Genomic DNA, 21,014 nt, shown 5'->3' on the forward strand with positions numbered 1-21,014 from the left:
CGGCGTACAATGATCCAGCTGGGGCAGGCAGGGCTGCTGCTGCTGTAGTCCTGGAGCTTCTAAGGAACTCTTTCGTGGAAGGCAGTGTGAGGTCCAGACTCCAGACTGTGTATGATGGGCTGGGCTTGGTGGTAGGTTGTAATTAGATTCCTCCAGTTAGGTGCTCACAATGTGTGGGTTTAATTGCTCTAAGCCGACCCAAAAATATGCACACACAGCTTTTGTCGAAGTCTTTAAATAAGTGAATCCCCTGTAATCTATTTAACATGAGAGAGGGAGGAGAATATAATATAGAGGCGGGAGGGAGGTATAGGAGAGAGAGGGCGAGCTGGATAGACAATGACAGAGAGAGAGAGAGAGAGAGAGAGAGGGAGAGGGAGAGGACGGTGTTTTTGGGTTGGTGCTCTGCTTTTAATCTTTCCATTACAGAGTGATGGGCCTGGGGGTGGGAGTTAGTCTCACACACTCTGAGCAACTCCAATTCTCCCATACTTTCCACTCACTGAGCACATCAAACCTGTCAATAATTATGGACTGCTGCAGACGAGAACCAGTATGTGTTGAGAGTCAGTATGAGTGTGTATTTATGTTTCAGTACTGTCTGCAATGAGTAAAGTAAGGCTGCCAATCGATGAAAATGGCATCTATCGAATGCAATGGCTAGACTTTATTCTAATCATGACAAATGCTTTGTAGTATAACCATTAGGGCAGTAATATCAGTTGAGTAACACTTTACTTGAAGCCTTTGTGTATAATTTATTATATAGGCATTTATAATGTATGTTGTAAAGCATTATATCTTTCATAAATAATTGTAACCAAACTTAAGATACATTTTAATGTTTGCAGCATTGGACCCCATTGACATTGACTTATTGTATGGACTTTATTTTTTTTAATTATTTCTTCTTTGGTCTTGCACAGAAGAAAGAAATATGCATACAGGTTTAGAACAAAATGAGGGTGAGTAAATAAGGACACCATTTTATTTTTGTGTGAACGATCCTTTCAATGCATCACAGAATCCAAAATTAGGATGAATCATAAATAATTATGTCTGCCTATATCAAGCTCCACTCTATATTTGCAAAATGCACAACATTTAGCCATTCACAAATTAGCCTCACATTCCAAATGTTGCAGCTGCGTGTATTTTCCCATGTATTTTCAGCTGACCCCATTTTAGAATATGATAAAACCCCTCCCCTTCAGGAAGAAGCAATCTAGGGCACACAGCAACCACCCCCAAGCCTCGTCTACTGTCCTGCTCCAGTTGTTCCCACTGCTGGACTCTGGGGCAGCAGAGCGTACAGTATGAGAGGACAGAGACACTGATAATACACAACACCTGTGGCCATATCTGTTTGATCCTTGCCCTTGCCCTTGGTGTTGTTGTGTGAACTCTGTGAATTCTGGGTCACTATATGCCTATTTACTTATTTTATTCCTTGTGTTCAGCAAGAAATATTACCTTCATTAGTTATGGTTGAAACAGAATGCAATACAGCATAATTTTAAAGCTTGTTTGGAAATGATGCTGAATAAAAATATTATGTTAAAAAGTGTTTAATATTTTAATGATGGATATTTATAGTTTAAAATTTCTGGGACAACGTAAAAAAATTGAGTAATTTGATTAAAACAGTGTGAAAGAGCATACACACACACACACACACACACACACACACACACATCTTACACTCATCAAGGCTGCATTTATTTGATAAAAATACAGTAAAAACTGGATTATTGTGAAATATTTTACAATTTAAAAGAACTGTTTTATATTTTAATATATTTTAAATTGTGATTTATTCATTTTATAAATAAAAAAACGGAATTTGCAGCAATTACTCAAGTCTTTAATGTCACCTGATCCTGCAGAAATCATTCTAATATGTTGATTTGGTGCTTAAGAAGTCATTTTCTTATTATTATCAATGTTGAATGAAACCAGTTGTGAAACCAGCTTAATATTTTTGTGGATTCTTTGATGATTATAAACTTAAAAAGAACAGCATTTGCTTGAAATTTATTTATTTATAAAAAAAATTGTAGCAATGTAAAAGTACGTATGTGTGTGTGTATATATATATATATATATATATATATATATAATATATTGCAGGTTAGAAAACCTTACTATTGGCACAGCTAATAATTTCCAACATTAACAATCGAAAAAACATATATACATATACGTATACATATATATATATATATAACATATACTTTAGTGTACAGTATTAAAAAAAATGATAATTGAAAATAATTGTATAATTTAACATCAGCAAAAAAAAAATCACTGACTTTCTTGTAGATATTAAATGTTCTCAACAGATTTTTTTTTTATATACTAAAAAGCAATATGAGAATGTGTAAAAATAAACAAACAAACATTCTAGCTTCTTATCCAAATTGCAGGCAATACTGTAAGAAGAAACTGTGTCCTTACATACATCAACGCAAGTTGTTTCTAATCAAAGAAATCTAAATGACCATCTCTTTTGCAATTCAAGGACCTTAATCTTCTTAACCTGCCATCCCATGCAGGTATTCGCATAATTTAGATTGTAACACGGGTTTAAAGTTGATTAATCATGTTGTAGTGGATAACAAGTAAGAGGTCTTTCAGGGTTGGGTTGAGTGTGACCAAATACAACATCTTCCTGACAAAAGGAGCAATTGAACACGGATAAATGTTGAACATTATTACAGTAAAACAGTCTTGTTCCCAGTTTCAGTGCAAACTTTTGTGCATGAAGCAACTGTTTATTTGATATAAAGTCCCCCCTGTTTGTGGTTCTATTTCAGGTGTTTTCATACACTAAAATAGTCCTTATTCCATATTTTCCCATCTAAAAAAAGCAGAGAGGACAATATTTGTTCTTGGTTGCTAAACAGAGCTCTGAATAATGAACTTGTGGTCCAAAAAGGACAGAGTGCTTCTAAAATTGGAGCCAATCCTGTTGTGTTCTGTCACACGCAGTATAAGTAATCGTCTCTAGAGGAGGTCACCTACACACTCCGAGGCGTTGATAACAACAGCATTTACATGTGGAAATGAACTCCTTTAAATTATTTTTCACTCTATGTACAGAATAGAGGAGTCAATATTGAAATTGCCATTTACAATACTAGTTTAAACTAGTAGTTTATACTGTACTCTGTCCGTACAGAACTGGATCTAGCTGCTGTGTGAACATGGCCTGAGAGTGTTTATTAGGCCTTAGAAGACCCCATGACACAGTTTACCGCACTGAGTGAGGAGAAAGTGAGAGTGTCTTATGAGGATAACTACTGTCCTCAAGGTGTCTATCATTTATGGAGGACCAAACCTGCAGAAATAATAAATAAATAAATAACAGGAAAATAAAGAAATAAATGAGTTGATAAAAACAAATATAGTTCATTTGTAATAAAATGTAATCCTGAATGTATTTTTATGACCTTTTTCCTATATGTATTATTTTCTGTATTTATTTTTACATTTATTTTTTATTCTTTTTAAGTTTTATTTACTTATCTTATCATTTATTTTTTATATTTATTTATTTATGTATTTATTCATGGTTTTATTTATTTTATATATTTATTTATTCCCACATGTATTTATTATTTCCAGATTTATTTATTCATGTATTTATTTTTACTTTTCTGTGTGCAGCATGGAAATGAGGGAGGCGGTCCTTGCGGAGCTCCGGTGAATCATTGGTTGAGAGAGCTCACGCAGAAGCGTCAGATCAAACATTTTCACAGATTCACATTATTATGTCGAATTACACAGAGAAAATCGTGACTCCCAAAAGCATTGTGAGCCTAAATGCAATCGTAAACCAGTTGCACCAAAGGACCTAGTTAGATCTACGGTCTACTCAGGCTCACAATGCTTTTTGGAATCGCGGCCCACTGGCAGTTGACGTCTATATTCGCAAGTTTAGGGACTATCTCTAAAGTTAAATACGGCATTGGTATACATGATTGTAATTTCAATAGCATTTGAAGAGAATGACTTACAGTCACAAAACCAGGTATATTTAGCAATATTTAGATATAATTTGACAGTTTATTTGAATAAATATCGTATGTCGTATGTAAGTTTAGAGACGGTCCCTACACTTGCGAATATTGAACGTCCAACGTCAAGCCAACTTTATGGCAGTGGGCCGCGATTCCAAACCTTTGATGCAACTGTTTTACGATCAACTTAATGCTTGTGGGAGTCTTTTCTCTATAATTACAAAATTAACACAAGCCTTAGAAACCGCTACCAAGTGTGTCTAGAGGCGTTATCAAACTAGACTTAATGATGAAACTGTCAGGATAAGTAGGTGAATTCAGTCGCTATAAAATAATTCGACATAACGTGAATCTGTGAAAATATAGCTTGCAACTCTACAGTTGATCACACAAACTCCGATCTCTATCGTTAGTTTGATCTGACCTTCTGCGTGAGCTCTCAACCAATGATTCACCGGAGCTCCGCAAGGACCGCCTCCCTCATTTGCACACGGAAAAGTAAGAAGAAATAAATGAATAAATAAATCTGGAAATAAATACACGTGGGAATAAAAAATAATAAATACATACATAAATAAATACAATTAAAATAAATGCAAAAATAAATACATAAAATAATATAATACATAAAGGAAAAAGTAATAAAAAAATTAATTCAGGGTTAAATTTTATTACAAATGAACTATATTTGTTTTTATCAAGTCATTTATTCCTTTATTTATTTTCCTGTCATTTTATTTATTTATTTATCTATATATTTATTCGTTTTTAATTTCTGCAGGTTTGGTCCTCCATAATCATTGAAATAATGTGGTATGTAATATTAATATATTTTCAGTGTTCTTCAGATTCTGAGTTTTGAATGGCCTTAACCTGGATTCACTGAAAGATGTGTGAAGAGACCCTGGCTCTTTTCTAGGCTGAATGCATACAGGGAGACAGTAGCCTTGGTCTCATAACTACGTTACTAGCACAAACACAAATTGATCATGTCTCGTGTTCTAGCTAAGAGCTATGATTGATCTAAACTTGTTATGGCAGTGTGCATTCAATTGACATTTTACATCATGTGTCAACCACAGCACCTAGATACAGTGTAGCAGACTTTTTTTTGACTACTGAACATGCTCACTGTTTTGAAATCTGATTTTTGAAAATGTAAAATCCAACCTGTATTTTAATCAACACATCTATATTACCAACCTATATTATAATATAATATATAAACTAAAATGTACATGTATATGCGTGTCCAATACATAATTATCAGCACCCCTAGAATTTTTATTTATTTATTTATTGGTAATTATTTGTGCAATTTACCAGCAATTTCTGAGTGAAAATTAAAAAAAAAATCCCCCCCCCCCCACTTTCATACCCAATAGTCTATAATATATCATATATCAATATCGTGGCATAAAAGTGATGTGACATGTGGCCAAGTATGGTGACCCATACTTGGAATTAGTGCTCTGCATTTAACCCATTCAAAGTGCACACACACAGCAGTGAACACACACACACCGTGAATACACACCCGGAGCAGTGGGCAGCCATTTATGCTGCGGCGCCACGTAGAGCAGTTGGGGGTTTGGTGCCTTGCTCAAGGGCACCTCAGTCGTGGTATTGAAGGTGGGAGAGAGCGCTGTACATTCACTCCCCCCACCCACAATCCCTGCCCCGCAACCTTTGGGTTACGAGTCCGACTCGCTAACCATTAGGCCACGACTTCCCCATGCATCTTCCAAAGCATGTCATAAGCACATGCAGTGGGCCTGAAAAAGGTGTCTATACACTATTCACAGACCAGAACTAGAACAAAGAGCACCACCAGTTTAATCAAATTTGACCTTGCCAACTGAAGATACTCAAGGAGGAAGATAATGCACTCAGTACAGTCTTTGTCCAACTGAAAGAGGACATTCATTACAGAAATTAATGCAATCCTTCTTCAGCTTACCTTCACCAGTGAGGATGACTGAAGTGTTAGTTCTACAGTCATTTTGGTAAATCTCAAGTTAAAGATTGAGATATTAAAGCAGCACTGTGTAACTTTTGGAATTCTAGCGGTTAATAAACAGAACTGCACACATCCCGCGGAAGAACATTCCAACTGGAGTTACTTCTGTTTGATGATTTATAACACACAATGAACACATTGCATCCACTTAAGTTACAATGGATTATATTTCTCATAGTTATAATGTATTATAGGTCTCATATCTTGCCATTGTTTAAGATCTGCACAATAACTTAGTACATCTTATTTGTGTTTTTACTGTAAAATAACAAATACAAAGTCTTCATGAAAACATTCCAAAATGCTTTAATGTGGTCTTATTATTATTAAGTGCTCTTTGTCTGCTTTTAGTGAAGTAACTTCACTGTACTTAAAGCAGACAAAGACCACTTATAAATAATAACAATAATAATTTTTCTCAAACAGCCATAAGATCTGATAACAGATCAGATGAATGTATACACATTTGCTGTAAACTATTTTTATTGTAATATCAATTTGATTATTTTGATGGTAGCATTTGGACAACTGTTGATAAGTAACTCTGCGACTACATGTCAACTAGCAGTCATTAGAGTATTAGTAGACTGTCTGCTAAATATCTGCTAACACTTTTTTTGATGGCAACCCCAACAGTGCATATGTGTTAAATCAGAAATATATATTACAGAGTTAAACATGTTAAAGCAAATGTTTCTTATTTAATTCTCCCTCCCTCTCTCTCTCTCGCTCTTTTTTTTATCTCTCTCAGGAGTTGAAGTCTACAGCCTTTTTGTCCATGCAGCAACTGATGGAAAAGGGGGTCTTTTTTTATGATGTTGTATTATGTGTTATTGCAAAAATGAGTATATACAGTATATAAATATGCATTCTTGAATCATTCTCGAGTCTTGTGTCTTGCCTCTCTACAAACTTTTAAATATCTGGCTGTAATTTAGTGACTGCAAATGCTGATTTCATTTGATTCCATCTTTATTATACCTGATAATGAGCTAGTTAAACTTAAGGGGGCTAATCAATTTACAGTATATTTCAAGAAACTAAGACTTAAGGTACTCCACTTTTTCAGTTGTTTAAAGACTGAAATACATTTTTCATTTATATTTTAAGTGTAAATTCATTTAAATTTAAAATTGTTAACTCAAAGCAGGTATTACACACTTTGTAATTAACATTGATGCATTTATAAATCAAAAATCACAATTGAAATAAAAAAAAATGTTCCTGAGATTCAATATCTTTAACAACATGTACAAACATACAAACTAAACCACCAGGGTCCTAGAAATGCGGTCCCGAAACTGCAGCCTCCGGTTGTGCAGGAACACCCTTCTCACTTCTCTAAGTGTATGTCTATGGCGATTCACGCAAGTATGTGTTACTCCGCAGCGGTGACAACCCAACCAGGCTACAATAATCCAAATATAAGTACTTATTATAAGTGTACCATAGTGATTCGGAATAAGACAAAAACGCTTTTTGGAAGATGAATTCACGATGTACTCGCTCATTATATATATTTTGCAAATTTTGAACACAGAAAAAGTTACATAGTGCTGCTTTAAAGCCAGTTGCTCAATAGCATCTACTGTATGCTGTACACTGTCAAATTTGCCCCTCTAGTGGAATTCATTTGTACTGCAATCATCCAAGTCCATTTGACTTGATTGAGTCGTATAATATCTTACTTTATTTTTGTGCTTAGTAGGTTTCATTATCCTCTTAATAGTCAAAGATATTAATAAATAAAGAATGCTTCATTTAAAACTAAGGAGCACACATTTAAGAAATACCATGTCTAGGACATGCCACTTACAGCTACTTTATTTGTGAGTATATATGTGATTTAGAAATCTTTTATTTTTGGTTGTGTTCTATCTTTTCTGAGCTCACTGTAGCAAAAATTGTGATTAAAGTTTGTTATCCTCCAATTATATTGCATAAAAAATGTCACATCTGTACATCATGTCATTTCTTAGTACAAATAAATAAAAAGAGGTAAAATTTTGTGAACAGAGAACATAAACATGAAAATAAACTAAGCCTTGTGTGTGTCTGCGTGTGCATGTTTAGTTTCTCTTTTACTTTTTAATTGCAAATAAACTGCACTGCAGTGAAATACATTATAAATCGAAAAGGAAAGGGTAAAAATACAAACAGACAAAAAAAGAACACCTCAATCAGCAAGTAAGAAAGTTAAGATCATAGTCCTTAAGAAATGTGTTATTATTATTATAATTATTTATAAGTTATAGTAGATTTTATAGTAAGGGAAATCTCAGCAAGAAACACTTCAAATATAGGCAAAGTAAGAAATCTGTGAAAAATAAATTAACAATATACTGCTAGAAAAAAGAGACATGTTTAATCACATTTTATAAAAGGAGATTGATAGAGAAGTTTGATGACAGTTAAAAGTCCTTATGTTTTTGATCTTTGCTAACTTTTATTTTGACAGCATGACGTCACGTTGTGGACCAGGAACTACTTTCCACTCGAGCAGCGCTTGACACTGCTGTTCGCCTGCATGCAATGCCCTTGTTAGCCACGCAGCTAACCTAAGTGTCCCATTTGGAAAGATGAATGGAAATTTATACAAGTAAGAGATCTGATAGACATCTATATTTGCCATTAGTTGCTAATAGCAGGATGTTACGAGCCGGAAGTGCAGTTACCTGGTAAGCTCGTTTTCAGCTACTGAATTTAACGCAGAAACAGGAGACTGGAAACTAGGTGATTAGATATATAAATATAAAATTGCTAATCACATCTCTGATATACATACACTTAATTTATATTTATAAAGGTGAACTGTGAGGATTAGTCCTTAATTACTACGGTTACCTGGTATCGTTTCGTAAATGACACAGACAGGCTACACTACTGAATGACACCACCCAAAACACCGTCTCAATTTTCTCCACTGAAATCACTTTTAGATTAATTATATTAATAACAGAAAATCTGCATTGGTATCATACGAATCGTCTTATTAATATAATATTAATGGCTGTCTAATTTAACGCATTCCTTACCGTTTTTAAAGTACTAACATTAGCCATTGGACAAATATGAACCACCAAGAACTGTTATTTTATTTGCGTTCTTGCTTGAAAATATATCTGTAATCACTCATTATGACGTTTTCAGGTATTTAGTGGTCTATTAACACAGTTGTCATAGTTGGGACCTCATATCATATGCTGTTTTGTGGGTTTGCATGCAGCGTGCGTCTGACAGAAACCTGCCAGTATGTTCTTTATTTTAAATAGCATGTAATAGAATATTTTGTATTCTTATGTCAGAAACAGCTTTATATGTTTCATTAAATGTTTATTTCTGCGTTTTATTTACAAAAAACAAAACAAAAACAGACTGACACTTTTGATCGATGTCATAAACGATGTCATACCGCGCCAAACATTACTGTTTTGTTTATAATTTTCTGTACATTCGAACTCTAACTTCCAAGACTATCACAACAAGTCATTCAATCAAGTTTCAAAAAATAACTTCTAACTTTGAAAGACTAAAATTGTGTTACAATTGTCAAAATTAGGACGTTATATCACATACGGACTGTGCAGTGTGTGTCTGACAGAAAGCATCTAACATTTTCACTGTTTTAAACAGTATTTTACGGTATATTTTTATTTCACAAATAGATTTATAGTTTTTATTAAATGTTTATTTCTACGTTTTATTTACAAAAAAACAAAAACAATGTTACTTCATAACACTTATAAATTGACACACTTTTGATTGTAAACAATGGCCATGCATGAGTTCCATCAATGGACTCAAAACTCTCCTCACACTAGCACCAGGCCACCAAGCCATCCGTACTCTTGAGTCCTGCATTTGAAAGACATAGGCTAAATTCTTCAAATATTCTTACATATGTTGTGTGTAAATGAGGCAGAATGACCACAGTGTCTCTTTCTCCTCAGCATTGCTTGCAAGAATCTGCTTCCCTCCAGAATGGGGGTGAAGTTCAGAGTTCCGTTGCAGAAACTGCACCCGCTCTCCCGTGCCATCCATCACCGCTACTCTTCTAACAACAATCCACAGAGACCACCTCACTGTTCAGCTGCCCGCCATTACACGTCTCTCTCCAGGCTCCCCGTGCGTCCTCCCAAATCCCGGTCAGGAGGCCACGGCTATCAACAGCACCGGTCCTTCTGGGTGGCCCATCTTGCTGCCAGACTGCTGAAACTGAGGTACATCTTGCTGGGCTCAGCAGTTGGAGGTGGATATACAGCAAAAAAGGTATGCTTAAGTAGTTGGTTCTGTTGTGCGTATGAAATGACTGACCTCAAGGTCATTTTACTTGCAAATTCAGAGTCCACAATAAGGTTGAATCTGAATTTGAACACTTTGGGTGTACTATTTGTCCGTTTTCAAACAGGATGCAGTTATTTGACTTTCATTGCCACATGACATTTCATTTTATTGACCTATAGATTTAAAGTATCAGTCATCAAATCAGTTGTCAACAGAAAAATACTATTGTCTGTTGGTATCAGACAAAATGTTTATTAATGCACCACTAGTCAGTGCAGCCTGTCTTGTTTTTTTTGTTTCCAGACTTACGATGAATGGAAGGATATGTTTCCTGATATGAGCCAATACACATGGATTGTGCCAGACTTTGTTTGGGAGCTGAGTGAAAATATTGATTTAGGTAAGTAATTTGTAGAGCCATATTTTGATCAGACCTGTTTAACAATATGCATATGCTACAGTTGAAAATTATTTGGTGTTGTTGACTTTCTAATGATATGCTGTGAATGTTATTTCTGTGTCCCTGAATAAAGACAAGCTAGCCAGTGCTTTGCCTGAACTAGAAGAGATAGCCAAACTACTACCTGATATGGAAAAGATTGGAGAGAACTTCACCTTCCTAAAGAGCTTCCTCTCCAGTGGTAAGCAATGTCCTTTACACACACTTCATGATGGACACAAAGTAAATACAGGTGGATGATTTGGTTAAAGCTGCAGTCCGTAACTTTTTTTGGTTAAAAAGGATCCAAAATCAATATTTGAGCAAGTACATAACCAGCCAGTGTTCAAAACTATCGCCTTACTTTAGCCCGATTCACAATGGTTAGCTTATAATAAACAAAGAGGCAAAACTTACAGACTGCAGCTTTAAATAAAAAGGTAAATTAGAAATGTATACTGCTGTTCAAATGTTTGGGGTCAGTAAGAAAAAAATAAAAGATAAAGAAATTAATACATTTATTCAACATGTCAGTTTTTTACTTTTGTTTTATCAAAGAATCCTGAAAAAAAATGTATCATGGTTTCCACAAAAATATTGAGCAGCAGAACTGTTTTTCAACATTGATAATAATAAGAAATGTTTCTTGAGCACCAGATCATCATGTAATTTCTGAAGGATCATGTGACACTGAAGACTGGAGTAATGGCTCCTTAAAAAGATGTAGCTTTCCCATCTCAGGAATAAATTATTACAATTTAAATATTAATTGAAATAGAAGAGAGCTATTTTAAATTTTAATAATATTTCACAATATTACTATTTTTAGTGTATGTAAAGTTTTGATCAAAAAAATGTAGCCTTGGTGAGAATAAGGGAGTTCTTTCAAAAACATTAAAGGGGTCATATGATGCGATTTCAATTTTTCCTTTCTCTTTGTAGTGTTACAAGCTCTTGGTGCATAAAGAAGATCTGTAAAGTTGCAAAGACTAAAGTCTCAAATCCAAAGAGATATTCTTTATAAAAGTTAAGAGTTAACCACACCTACCTAAAATGGCTCGTTCTAACATGCCCCCACATATCTACCTCACTATGTGGGAAGATTTGCATAACACCGCCCAAATGTTCACGCAAAGAAAGAAGGCGTAACTTTTATTCTCACTGTAGTATTGTTGCCGCTGCCGCCATGCCGTGGAGACACTGTGTGCTTCGTTGTGAAAGCGAAACTACTTTGTTTGGTCTTCCAAAAGAGGACGATATCCGCTTCGTCATGCCTAGAGCTGATCTGTGCTGGTCGCTGAGGGAATACATCAACTTAGTGCTGTGGATCACCGGATCGGCTTTCACCGTGGACGAAGCCCGGGGTCGTCACATGTGGTTGCCGCTCCTTCGTCGAATCCGCCGGGCGCGCCGTTCTCGACCCCGCCACCTTTGCTCACTCTAGCCCGGCCACAGCTCACACGCTAAGCCGCGGCTTTCGCTCATGTTAGGCCGCAGTGTTTTTTGTTGTGAAAGCGAAACTACTTTGTTTGTTTTTAGCAGCATCATATGACCCCTTCTTAAAACAATTTTACTGACCCTAAACTTTTGAAGGGTTTGTGTAAATTTTACAATATTTTGTAAAAAAAATAAAATATATAGGGATATAACCATATAAAATAAAAAAAGCGTAATGCACTACAATGTTATTTTTTTGTAAATGTGAGTTTATGTGAATGCGTGTGTGAATTTTAAGATTTTTTTTAATTAAGCTGAAAAGTACTAAATCTATCCTTGGGGTTTATGTGTTTTCTGTGATTTCTATCAACTGAATGAATTAGAATATTCTTGGACAGTCTGTTTTAAAAGATCTGTGCATTGCTTATAATCACTTTCATATATGCACAATCAGCATCTTCCTAATGATACAATTATTTAAGGTTATTCACGCAAGTTATTTGTTTGCATTAACATATTTCTCAGTATACAGACCTGACACTTCTCGTCTGCTAGAATCCCAAACCAATGTTCAATGGAATGAGCTCTTCACACTTTTCCTGAAGTCTTTATTTTATTTTAATTTCATTTGTTCCTCTTGTTCCTCCCTCCTCCTCTCCCTCCCTTCACGTTCTTCACAGGTTTGGGTAGTGAAGTCAATGGAGCATCTGGTCTGCGTCTGTTATTAGGTGTGTAAACGCCTCACTTAGTGTGCCCCCATTCCTCCTGTGCTGCTACATTGACGTGAAATGGATTTGAATTGAAGGGGTGTGCGCCTCTAAGGATGGATCGGCAAAACCCCTTATCAAAGGAAATGATCTTTAAAATATCATGATAATGTTGTTAGTCAGAAATCCCTTTTCTGCACAAAGCTGCTACTTCATGTCACAAAAACTCAATTTGAAAACAAAGTGAGCCTGCTGTTGCAGTTGCATTACACTGTGTCTACACCGGACACCACAGTTGTCACGTCACTCCTCACCACGATGCAACATCTAAAGGCTGTCTACACTGGATGCGAGAAAGCGACCATTGCAAATCATTTGAACTTTGTGTCAGTTACGCCATAAATAGAACAAGGCATCAGTTTACTGTCGGGAATTTGTCGTGTTGCACCTCGCTGCATGTAGTATAGATAGCATCACTGATTATAATGGGTTTGATTTGTCGCGTCGCACTGCTCACGTCCGGTCTAGACATGGTGTTGCATTGCTATTTATGCTACCTTTCAAAAGTTTGGGGTCGGTACGTTTTTTATTTTTAATGCTTTTGAAATAAGTAGTTAGTTTTATTTATTCCTATGAGGGCAAAGCTTTGTTTTCAGCTGCCATTACAGCCAGGCTTCAGTGTCATATGATCTTTCATAAATCATTATGATATGCTAATTTGGTGCCCAAGAAACATTTCTTATCACAGTTGAAAATGGTTGTGCTGCTTAATATTTTTGTGGAAACCATGACACTTTTATTCAGCATTTTTAAAAAAATGTTTTGGAACACTGTAAATGTGCCTACTGTCACTTAAGATCAATTTAATGCATCTTTGCTGAGTATAAATAATAAAAAAAACAAACTTACTAACCCCAAACTTTTTAATTGTAGTGTATATTTAGTTTAGATTACAAATACTATATTTAGATTACAAAGACTCAAGTGTTAATTAGTTTGACTTTTTGTAATTTAGCCAATATCTTTAAATATGGATGCTAAAGCATTCTGTTAACATGGGTTAGTTACAGATGCAGTCCCCGACACTAACAGTATCTGTAAATGTGTGATTTCTTTCTGATTTTAATTGTCTTGCCACTTGGTCCCTTGACTTCACCTTCTCTTCTCTTAAGATTTTGTGGGCCTGTGTTTGTCTCTCTCTCTTTCCATTGTTATTTCTAATTTATCCTATATGTTTGAAGTTCTTACAGCTCAAGAGTTTTGAAAAGTACACTTACTGAACATCTAATCTGAAATTTGTTCTTAGCATCTTAGACAAGGAGCGATTGTTTAGACCTGGAGTTTATGTAATGTGCATATTTTATTCATGTTTTCTATAGCAGATTGCACATATTTTCTCATATTCTCATCATCACTACACTAAAACTATGATATTATTATCTATTATATGATCTTCTAAAAGTGTGCCTAGATTATTTACAAACTATTTCTCAAGCACTTTTGCACCATTTACTTTTCAAACCTTTGAGTATCTTTGGGAAATGGTGACATAATGTAATTACTTTAAAATGCAAGCAAATAATATGCTTTTGCATGCTAATTTTATTGTCACTTGATGTGCAATTCTTTTTTCTAAATGTGTAAAGTCTAAATGCTAAATGTGTGTTTCAAGAAATGGAAGAAACAATTTGCATGTGTATGTTTTTTTTTAATTTATTTTTATTTTTTTTCAGAAACCACAGGTGAATCAACCCTGAGAGTGACTGATGTCCCACCAACATCTGCAGCTATCTCTGACAGCAGCGATAAACAGTTTAAGAAGGTAAATGACTCTCTTTTCTGAATGCTCAAGCGCGACCATGATATACGATGGCCCTTTTGATCCTTTTGTTCTTCAGCTATTACAATAATTAAAGCAGCTTAAGTTTCTTTACCTGCATTTTTCTGCCTAGCTGTGTTGCTTGGGCTTTTAACTGAGTTGCTAACTGCTGTGCATTTATTTTGACTATTTACTGCAAGACACAAACGGCTCTTTTGTAGACCTGCTAAATACGGACACTGTTTTAGTAACTTGTGACACCTGGCTAATGCTGAAGTTAAGCTGCCCCCCACTATAATAAATGAAAATACACTACATGGCTAAAACGTATGTGGACTGTCAGACTGGAGCAGAAATCTGCTCCAGATGTCTATGCATTGCTGTGTGCTTGTTTTTATGAACTTGCTAGTAATGAGTGTAACTGAATTAGCCAAAACCAGTTGATTAGAAGAGTGTCCTCCTATTTTTGACCATATAGTATACCTGGGTGTGTGTGTTTTTTTTTGTGGAAATTATTTGTGAGCAGTAGGCGCGTTTCCATTACCCTTCAAATTGCGCAAATTGAAATTGCGAATTGAAAATACGCCTAATGGAAACGCGTCATTTCGCCATACTTTTTTATCGACATTTATAAAATATCGCTAAAGTTTTGCGCAAATCTGCAATGGAAACGCGCCTAGTGCTGTAGTCTACTTTGCTCCTGATATTTTACCTCTTTTTGGATGTCTTCATATTATTTGAAAGAAATGTCTCTTTCAGTGTGCACTATAGGGCAGAAGTCTGTTTTTCTCCATTTACATGCTGAACCATTGACAGATGAGCATCAAGGCTATTAGATATATGTTTGTATCCCTTTCTAGCAATAGGTTCACATAGGTTGTCCTGCAACCTCTTGTTGCAGGAGATTAATTTCTGTCTTTTTCAGCTACATGTTTGTCTGTGATGGCCATTACACTCTCTCTTAAAAAAACTGTTGCTTCTCTGAGAGCAAAGAATTCACTCCTTGGTATTTTAATGTTTAATGTAAGTGTTCTGTTTGTTTTTTTCATTTTCTTTGTTTCCTCACTCATAAATCCCTCATTATCTGCATTGAAGCTAAACACTTTTCAGGTTAGATTAGTACTAATTAAAGTCTTTCATATTAGCGTACTTCAAATAGGATGTAGACCATAAAATGTCTTTTAACAGAAAAGGTTTTAGCAGTAATATTGGCAGTCTAAGCATGTACATTACCATTCACACGTTTGTGGTCAGTGAGATTTTTTTGAAGGTAATTTAAACTTATATTCAGCAAGGATGCATTAAATTGATTAAACATGACAGTAAAGGTGTTTGTAATGTTACAAAAGATTTCTATTTCAAATAAATGCTGTTCTTTTCAACTTTCTATTCATCAAAGAATCATAAATGCGTCACGGTTTCCATCATAATATTAAGCAGCACAGCTGTTTTCAACATTAATCGTAATTGTTTCTTGAGCACCAAATTAGCATATTAAATGATTTAATTTTTAATGTGTGTGATGAAGGATCATTTAATAATACACAAAACTGGAGGAATGGTTGCTTAAAAAATTCAGCTTTGCCGTCACAGGAATAAATTACATTTTAAAATGTTGAAATGGAAAACAGTTATTTTAAATTGTAATAATATTTTTACAACATTTTAAACAAATAAATGAAGCTTAAAGCATAAAAAAAAGACTTCTTTCAAAAACTTTTAAATGGTAATGTGCATATATAATGTAAGAAAATTATGGAAGCGAATTCATAACTATGTACAGAAGCAGCATGCTTTTGAAAGACATGTATGAAAGACATGATTTGATAGACATGGTAATATTTGCTCTCTCCAGCTTTAGGCTTTGCACTGCTCTGCAACTAAATCACTCATTGTACCTCAAATGCCCGCTTTCCTTAGTAGCAGTAATTTTATGTGATTTTAGTTCATCTATTAAAAGCTATTAGAATTGTCTTTACTGTAGTTATATATCAGCTTGACAATACTGACTGTGAGTGCTGGTCTTGAATGTGGTTCTACATTAGTGTTAATAAATGTTTGTAAATCCCTCTGATCTTCGCAGTTCAGATCTTCCCCCTGGCTTTTCCTGAGAGACTCTTATGGTTGTCTCTTTCTGCTCATCAAGATTTTAGGTTCATCATAACTGAGTTAGATTAAAAACTACTGTATTACCAAAGCAGTATATTAAAGTGAGGCGGACCATTTCCCAAAAGCTCTGCCATGTCCTCCTATTAGTTGGTAAGCAGGTTGATTGACTGCCCGTCTCTGTCACTGTGCCGTCCCTCAGCAGGGGCTGCTCAGTGAACTCATTCTCATTCAGCAGCAGATCCAGCAGCATGAGGAGGAGATGCGGCGGGCGGCAGCTAATAATGCTCCGCCTCCGCCGCGTGAACCCAGTCCCAGCCCGTCCCCGAACCCCAGCCCCTCGCAGTCCAAACGCAAGGTGAAGGTCCACTCCCCCACCACCCTTCTGATGCTGTGGCCCTCATTACAGCCTTTGACTGCCCCACACTATTCTTTTGTAACTATTTTGTGAATTTTTGACACTCAGCAATACATTTTTCCCAAATTCTTATTAGCTGAATATAATGAATATGTTAATCTTTATAATATAGCTATCAGAATGGTGGAGGTATTAACAACTGGTGTGAGAGAACTACAACTTTAATATACTCTAGTTACAAACCAAATAAGTACAAATAAGTAGCTCCACCCATCCAAGATCTTTGAAATTTGCAGCTCTAGTGTAGGTGCCGTTCGGATTAATCATATCCTAAGCGACAGCTTAATCCACACTTGTATATTAATTTGATCTGAGCATCTCTATGCCTACATGCTTTTTCCACCAAACCGAGATTTCACTGTGATCTTATTCCATCTCATAGCTTGGGGTCCAAAGTCTGAGACCAATAAATAAAACAATTACTTAGTCAGGGATAATGGGCTGGTTGAGGGAAGTTGTCATAAAGGAAGTTTTTCTCTTTAAACGTATAAATAAAAACTGCCTTAAATTAGAATAACTTGGAATTCTGTCATCCAAACTAAAATTACAATATCATACTTTTGTAATAGGTAGATTTTTGAGTTAGATTTTTATAAAAGATTGAAGTTGTTCTCATGTCTCAAGGGTATTTTTCAGTAAGGTTAGGTCAGAGCCAGCTGAAATGTTTAAGATATTATTAATGTATTAATTACAACATTTGTTGGCCAAACAATGATCTGAAATTTTTGTACTCTGTCTTGCCTTGTGCATTTTTGTGATTTAATTTCAACATTATTTTACTGTTTAGAAATGTTAGGGAAGAGCTTGTAATAGTTTTTTCTATTGTGGCAACTTGGTGTGGCAAATTTTCCCCCATTTGTGAATGTTTAAAAGAGTTTTGTGAGCTTCAGTGGAAGGAAATCGTATCTTTTGTACAATTGGGTTCACATGATCAGTGTCACAAATTTGCTCATTTTATTAGTGACCTAGAAATAGTGCAAAATCTTTATGTATGAAATATTTCTCATTGGTTTTGTGCTGTAGTGTTTCTTGGTATATATTTCTGCAAATTCCTACAGCTTAAGACTGTTTATATTGTTTAAATTAAATTTAGATTTTGAAATTCACAGATTTTGAGGGTGGTCTCAGACTTTTAAACCTCACGGTATGTGCCATAGTCATTGAGTTTTAACAATCAAATTCTGAGTGACTTTGAAAACATTTATTAGTCAAATGCTTCAATGTTTCATTCAAGCAACTTTCAAAAAACCCCTGCTCTAAACATGTTTTTATTTTAAAAGTAAAATGCATCATATTAGCTATGCACCTATAACTAGCAGAATAAGTGACGCTTGTATAGTTTCATCATTTTTTGCGATAAACCCGATTCTGCCTCGCTCATGCAAACCCATTTATTTACACAGTCCCACACGTACAGTTAATATTCACTGCATGGAGTGGTATGCTGCCCTGCCTCATGGAGTGCAATGCACTTTGCTCCAGCTGTTGCCCAGCAAAATTAACCTGCCTAATACCAGAACTAATTACCTCTGCACATAGGCAAATGACATGCTATTTAGCTGTAATAAAAGGCAATTTCATATCACACATCCTTGTTTTTTTATGTAGATGTGCGTTTGTGTGTTTGATGTTTTCCTTTGTGTCCTTCTCTCCTCTAATCATTCACCTCTTTTCTGTGATTTGGTACTCAGCAATTGCATTACAGGTGCGGGCCAAGAAATGATTCAGCGCTTTGATGCATTGATTTATAATTTAAGCATCCTTTACAAATCGTTTTTTGGAAGTGTGGTGATTTGTGTAAAGAACAAATGATTGATTAAATGCTTGAAAAACCTGGAAGTGAAATTTCTTCTCTTTGCATTAACTCGCCTTCCCTCTTCTGGGATGCCTGCTGGAATTGAATGCATGAGATTTGGATTGCTTGTGCAGTGGCTCTTACAGGGGGATATTAGGAAGATGATCAGCTGTCCTGAAAAGAAATAACATGGTCATAGTCTGCTACATTGTTTCTTGTGCTTTCAGTCATCTGATAAAGAAAAAATTGACCAACTTCAGGAAGAACTTCTTCGAACTCAGGTATTAACAGTTATATGTCATTGATTTTAAGACTTGCTTTTGGTTTCATTTTTTTTCCACACTAAACCTTGTAGCCTTTTCATTTATTGTTAACATATTCAGTTTATACGTGTTTTATATTCCATTTCTCTCATGCTTATATAGTGGAAGTACCAACGGTTGCTGGAGCGTCTGGAAAAGGAGAATAAAGAACTGAGGAAAGTCGTATTGCAGAAAGATGACAAGGGTATTCACCAAAGAAAAGTCAAGGTCAGATTTAAACTTACTTCAGTTATGCATAAAACTGATACATGCAATAAAACCTTTTTTTTTTTTTAATGGTTAGCTTTCACTGATTCATTTCTTTTGGTTTTGATCCTGTGCAGAAGTCTTTGATTGATATGTACTCTGAGGTCCTGGACATTCTCTCAGATTATGACTCCAACTACAATACTCAAGATCAGCTGCCAAGGGTCAGTGCTATTCTTATTTATTCTTCTCTTAGAATGTCAAATATTTACACAGCTTTGCTTTAGCATTGCAACTATCAGCTATTTTGGTAATCTAATGATGTGTAGATTATTTTTTGATTAAACAATTAACTGGATATGCTTTCCATCAAAATAATATATTTTGTATGCTGCAAAATTTATTTGCTATAAAATGTAGAGGTTTACAGGTAAAGGGTAGAAAACACATTCCCTTCGCTGATGATAATACATTACTGTAATCTGAATATATGTATTCATAGATGGACACATGTATGCACATTCACACAATGCATGCATACATATTACACGTATCCACTGACACATACACATTTACACGCTATTTACCTCTGTTTTTTATTTTATTTGTTCTTATGGTTGTACTTTTTTCATTAGTTTGATGTAGTCATCAAAATTTCTGTTTATATGTATACACACACACACACACACATATACTTTTGTGAAAGTTAAAGTCCCCCTGTAGTCAAATATTTTATCCCTTAAAACGTATCTTTGATCATCACAATGACATATTTAAATGTTTTTTCTTGTGAAAATAATTTTCTCATGCCTTAAAATAGCTTGAATGTAACTCTACACCCTTGCCTCATTTACTATACGCTGATCTATGAATATGCAAATTAGTCCCGCCTCCACTAAGTCACACCAGCCAGCGCCTCCTGATCCCAAGTAGATATAACTGCAGATAGGAGATCTTCAAAATGGGGCGTGAACTCCAAAAGTGGGCAGAACCTCCAAAATGGGGCGGGGTCTCCTCGCGCAAAAACTTTCACCATTGGCTCTGGCTTCAAGCCAATTGTTATTGACTTACATTTCAAAATAAAACTTTATAAATTAAACATTGTTTCTAGTTCATCTGAAATAAAATATGCTATATAAATAAATATTCTCCGTGAGAGCATAGCCAAGCTCGTGGCCATTTGTGTTCGGGCTGGAGTTTGAACCTCTGCTTAATGATATAAACGGGAATCACCTACGAGCTCTCCCGCGAGCCGTCCCTGCGCAGCGCAGGGGAAAGATTTTACTCTATCGCTTTGTTCTAAGCAACGGGGGCATCCCGGGGCTCGAAATTCGCAGGGTAGGAGGGGGTAGTGACGCTGGGTGTAACTAAAAAGGTGCCATTGTCCGGTGAGGTCCGGTTGGGGAGTTACGGAACGATCTCATATCGCATAATCTTATTAACTGTTTATCTCCTGAA

The 21,014-nt window shown here is 35.5% G+C and overlaps 1 protein-coding gene across 1 annotated transcript in view; it reads left to right on the forward strand.

Annotated features, from left to right (window-relative positions):
* The first annotated feature begins 8,506 nt into the window (after nucleotides 1–8,506).
* Nucleotides 8,507–21,014, forward strand: part of LOC107685334 (dynamin-like 120 kDa protein, mitochondrial) — a 48,364-nt gene continuing 35,856 nt past the window's right edge. The window contains exons 1-10 of the mRNA XM_016481884.1: nucleotides 8,507–8,641; nucleotides 9,993–10,311; nucleotides 10,630–10,726; nucleotides 10,860–10,967; nucleotides 12,883–12,930; nucleotides 14,643–14,731; nucleotides 17,037–17,192; nucleotides 19,275–19,328; nucleotides 19,473–19,577; nucleotides 19,694–19,780. Coding sequence (XP_016337370.1) covers nucleotides 8,622–8,641; nucleotides 9,993–10,311; nucleotides 10,630–10,726; nucleotides 10,860–10,967; nucleotides 12,883–12,930; nucleotides 14,643–14,731; nucleotides 17,037–17,192; nucleotides 19,275–19,328; nucleotides 19,473–19,577; nucleotides 19,694–19,780 — 1,083 coding nt within the window. The 5' untranslated portion in view covers nucleotides 8,507–8,621. The remainder of the gene's footprint in view (nucleotides 8,642–9,992; nucleotides 10,312–10,629; nucleotides 10,727–10,859; nucleotides 10,968–12,882; nucleotides 12,931–14,642; nucleotides 14,732–17,036; nucleotides 17,193–19,274; nucleotides 19,329–19,472; nucleotides 19,578–19,693; nucleotides 19,781–21,014) is intronic.

Source organism: Sinocyclocheilus anshuiensis, unplaced genomic scaffold, assembly GCF_001515605.1.
Source record: "Sinocyclocheilus anshuiensis isolate Anshui unplaced genomic scaffold, SAMN03320099.WGS_v1.1 scaffold385, whole genome shotgun sequence".
Taxonomy (NCBI): Eukaryota; Metazoa; Chordata; class Actinopteri; order Cypriniformes; family Cyprinidae; genus Sinocyclocheilus; species Sinocyclocheilus anshuiensis.